Source organism: Fukomys damarensis, unplaced genomic scaffold, assembly GCF_012274545.1.
Source record: "Fukomys damarensis isolate Sample0158 unplaced genomic scaffold, DMR_v1.0_HiC HiC_scaffold_23, whole genome shotgun sequence".
Taxonomy (NCBI): Eukaryota; Metazoa; Chordata; class Mammalia; order Rodentia; family Bathyergidae; genus Fukomys; species Fukomys damarensis.
The window spans coordinates 31,436,703-31,440,241 of record NW_022900935.1 but is presented as its reverse complement, the minus strand read 5'-3'; the positions used below and the strand labels follow the sequence as shown (position 1 = coordinate 31,440,241).

General features: G+C 46.0%; 1 protein-coding gene across 1 annotated transcript in view; it reads right to left on the bottom strand.

The window, feature by feature from the left end:
- Cpt2 (carnitine palmitoyltransferase 2) overlaps positions 1-3,184 on the bottom strand; it is a 24,103-nt gene extending 20,919 nt beyond the window's left edge. The window contains exons 1-2 of the mRNA XM_010610419.3: positions 3,114-3,184; positions 36-181 (exon numbers count right to left, since the gene is read on the bottom strand). Coding sequence (XP_010608721.1) covers positions 36-181; positions 3,114-3,184 — 217 coding nt within the window. The remainder of the gene's footprint in view (positions 1-35; positions 182-3,113) is intronic.
- Positions 3,185-3,539: the final 355 nt, after the last annotated feature.

Sequence of the window (3,539 nt, the reverse complement as noted above, 5' to 3'; positions counted from 1 at the left end):
CCCTCAGCGCCGGGCAGGGGGTCAGGAACCTGTACTCCAGGTCATCTCCGCCCGCAGGGGCACTTCCGGCCGCCTCCGCCCCGCCCATCGAAGCCCCGCCCGGGCCGGAAAGACCACCCACTCCCTCTCCTGGAAGCAGGGGAGGCGGTAAATACAACCTCCTAGCCAGCGGCTCTCTAGCCTGCGAGGTGGGAACGGCAGCTGAAGCAAAAGTGCTGCTGAAATACATTTGTGCAATCTGGTAAGCCTAAATTGATCAATGCTCGGTCCTTGGGAGACTGTGGAGACTTTAAGCCTCTGCGTCTTCATCTAAGTAGAGATCATGAGGGCCGGGGGTTTAGCTCAGTGGTTCTGCCGCCTGCGTCGCTAAATTAAGGACCCGAGTTGGATCCCCGGTAAAATAAATAAATAAATAGATAGATAAATAAATAAATAAATGCCATTAGTAGAGATCATGATCCGCGTACTTCCTATGATTCTAGCTGAAGGTCCTCGACGTCCTGCGGTTCCTGTCACGCACATCCTCTTCTAGGGCGTGTCAGCGTTTATTCAGGAGCCCCAAACCACGGAGTCCCGGGTCCCGCCCGCCGCTCCCCTACAGAAAGCCCCTGTAGAGCAGAAGCCGCTCTGCTTGAACAGCCTTCCTCAGCCTGAGCCTTTCCGAAGCAGAAGGCTCGCTGCTAGGAAGAAACCTTGTCCAGCTAGTCTGGGGCGTCACGGCCCTCAAGGCTCCTTCCATCTCCGACTCCTTCCAGTTTGCTCGAGGCTCCACCACTCCTCAGTCTTCACAAACAACCGCGGAACAGCACCCCAAACCCCACCCCACCCTGTTGCTAATCTTAGCTGAAGGATTAAGTATGTGCTGCTCCAATCTTCCAGAAGTTATGGGGTATCCCAGACATAAAATTATGCTGTCCAGCTTGAGGCTCAACAAAATTCTGTTCTGAGAACACAATCTCCAGCTCTCAGTCAGGACCCTGTGGGTTTAAGTAGCCAAATATATTCTGTTGTGTAACTGGTTCGGCAGAGCCAGACTGGAGCCTACCCAAAACAGTATTGGTTTGGGAGTCAGGAGACCTGAGTTTTGGTTTCAGCTCTGTCCTTCTCTAGTTAGGCGATCTCTCCTTGAACAGGATGATCAGTGACCAGCTCTGGCACTTACTCAGCAGTTATTACAAATATTTCAGCAGTAGCCTGAAACTCAAAATACTGATTATCCTAACCCTTGAGAAGAGAATAATATTCTGTGTTCCTACGCCATTCCTAACCCTAATCCTAAAACTAATGCTAACACTAACCATCAGACCTACACTCCAGTACACAGGTAGTTAAATTCCAACACTATTCCTAACACTAGGCCTAACCCTAACCCTAACCTTGACCACTACCCTAACACTACCCATCATAGCCACAGGTACTCCAACACTGTACCTCACCCTCATAAAAATCCTTACTCCAACCTTCATACTCACACTCCAATTATCAGGTATTTAAGTTCCATCCATACCCCTAACCCCAAACCTAAGCATAGCCCTAACCCTAGCCATAATTCCCGTACTTCCGTACTCAGGTACCTGAGTGCCTACTCAACTGGCTCAATCTAAAATATCTGTGCCATTTGCGTGTATAATGCTAGACAAATATAAAAATCCCTTCTGAAAAAAGATCAGTTGCCTCCTAATCCTAAATTGTCAGAGTTTTGAAACTTGAGGCAGAATCTGGAGCTGTGTAGAGCTAAGGGGATGAAAGGATTAAGAAGGAAACAGTGGACCTAGCAGAAGAGCAGAGTGTCCTTCAAAAGACAGAGGGTCAAGAGTTAGTGCCTGTCCAATCCAATGGCCAAAATGTGGGCTTGAAAGCCTTCTGCAGGTGTATGACCAATAGGGACAGATCTAACGCCAGGCTGGTGTCCAGGGCCTTCTGAATTTTGACCCCCCCCGCGGCCTCTCCAGCTCCCATCCTGTCCACTGAAGTACTCTGTGCTGTAGCAACGTTGAACTATTCAGTATTTTCACACCTGTCTTTATCCCATGACACTATATATTCTTTAGCTGTCTCATTACTTAGCATGTTCTTTCCATGCTTCTGTACCTGGTAAACTCTTATCCTCCAAACCCCATTTCAAAACTCACAACCACTACTAAGTCTTCTTCGACCTCATCCTTCCTTCTGTGTTCCCATAGAACTTTTCACATTCTCTTGCTGTTATATATGTTAAGCACAACTGTATTATTATGCGTCATTTAATTATGTTATTTAATTATCCATCTACCTCTCACAATAAACTTTGAGCCCCCCCTTTTTTTTTTGGTACCAGGGATCAAACTCCAGCCTTTGTGCTTTCAAGGCAAGCTGCGGAACCACTGAGCCAAATCCCCAGCCCAATTTTGAGGTCTTTAAGGCCTTGTTTTCATTTCTGTACCCTGGTGTGTAGCCTGGAGACTACTGTGGACACATACTTTGATTCCTTTTCCTTGTGACAGCCCTGGAGCCTAATCCATATTTGGCTGGCTAAGGGTCAAGTAAGTTCTTCTACTTTAAGAAAAATCCCAAAGAATAAATCGTTTCTATTGAAGTAATCCCCAGAGTTTTGCTCTGTTTTGAATCACTATGAAAAAGCACACACAGTGGCCAGGTCAAAGCAACATTCATACTCAAAGTTCTTTAAAACAATGAACTTTAACCTAGATAACATTTCAACAACAAAAAAGAAATCCTGTTGGTTAAGCATGACCAAAAAGAGCACATGTGAACACACAAATATTTAAAGAAATGACAGGAGCTAGAAGCTAGTGTTAGCCTGGTTTGAGTTCCAAGTTCTCAGGTTCTTCCGGTTCTTACTGGGGGACAAATATTGCTTAAAATCACAGGTGAGACTTTGAAAAGCACCTCCTCATTTAATGGAGTTTTTTTTTTTAATACACCCACACACACACATATATGGTAGGCTCTAAACTTTAAAAAAGAAATTAGTTGGTAAAGATTAGTGGTGTGTGAAGAAAATCTGTTCCTTTTAACTTTACAGCTAATCTGAAATTTATTTTTTTGAAACATTGCTTCAAAGAATTGGAAGGGGAAAAAAAAAATCAATGACCAGAGAGTAAGGAGCTTACTGCACAAGAGTCTGCAGGTCGTGGCAGATATAGTGCTCTCTTGAGGGATTCAGAGAGCTAAAGCGATGCATCTCGGGCATAGGTGGTAGTCGTCTGAGCTGGCAGATTTCTGGGTCCCTCATTACAAGGGTGCAGTGGAAGAGGAGGGTGGGGAGGTGGAGGCTTCACAGCTGAGAGCACCTTTTGGGGCAGGGCCCTGGTTGGGTTGGTCCTTGCCCTTCTATGGATTTTCTAGCAGTAGTTTCCTGACTTGTGCATTTAGCTCTGCCCAAGTGAAGAAGGCTAAGCTCACCTCCCGCACCCTCCAACTGTGCCATTTTCACTGTGGGTTTTTCTGGTGGTGACTGGCCTTATCCACCTGAAGCCCCAAGGCCATGGCTGGATAGAAAGAAGGAGAACTGCTTTCATAAGTCTAAATAACAGCCT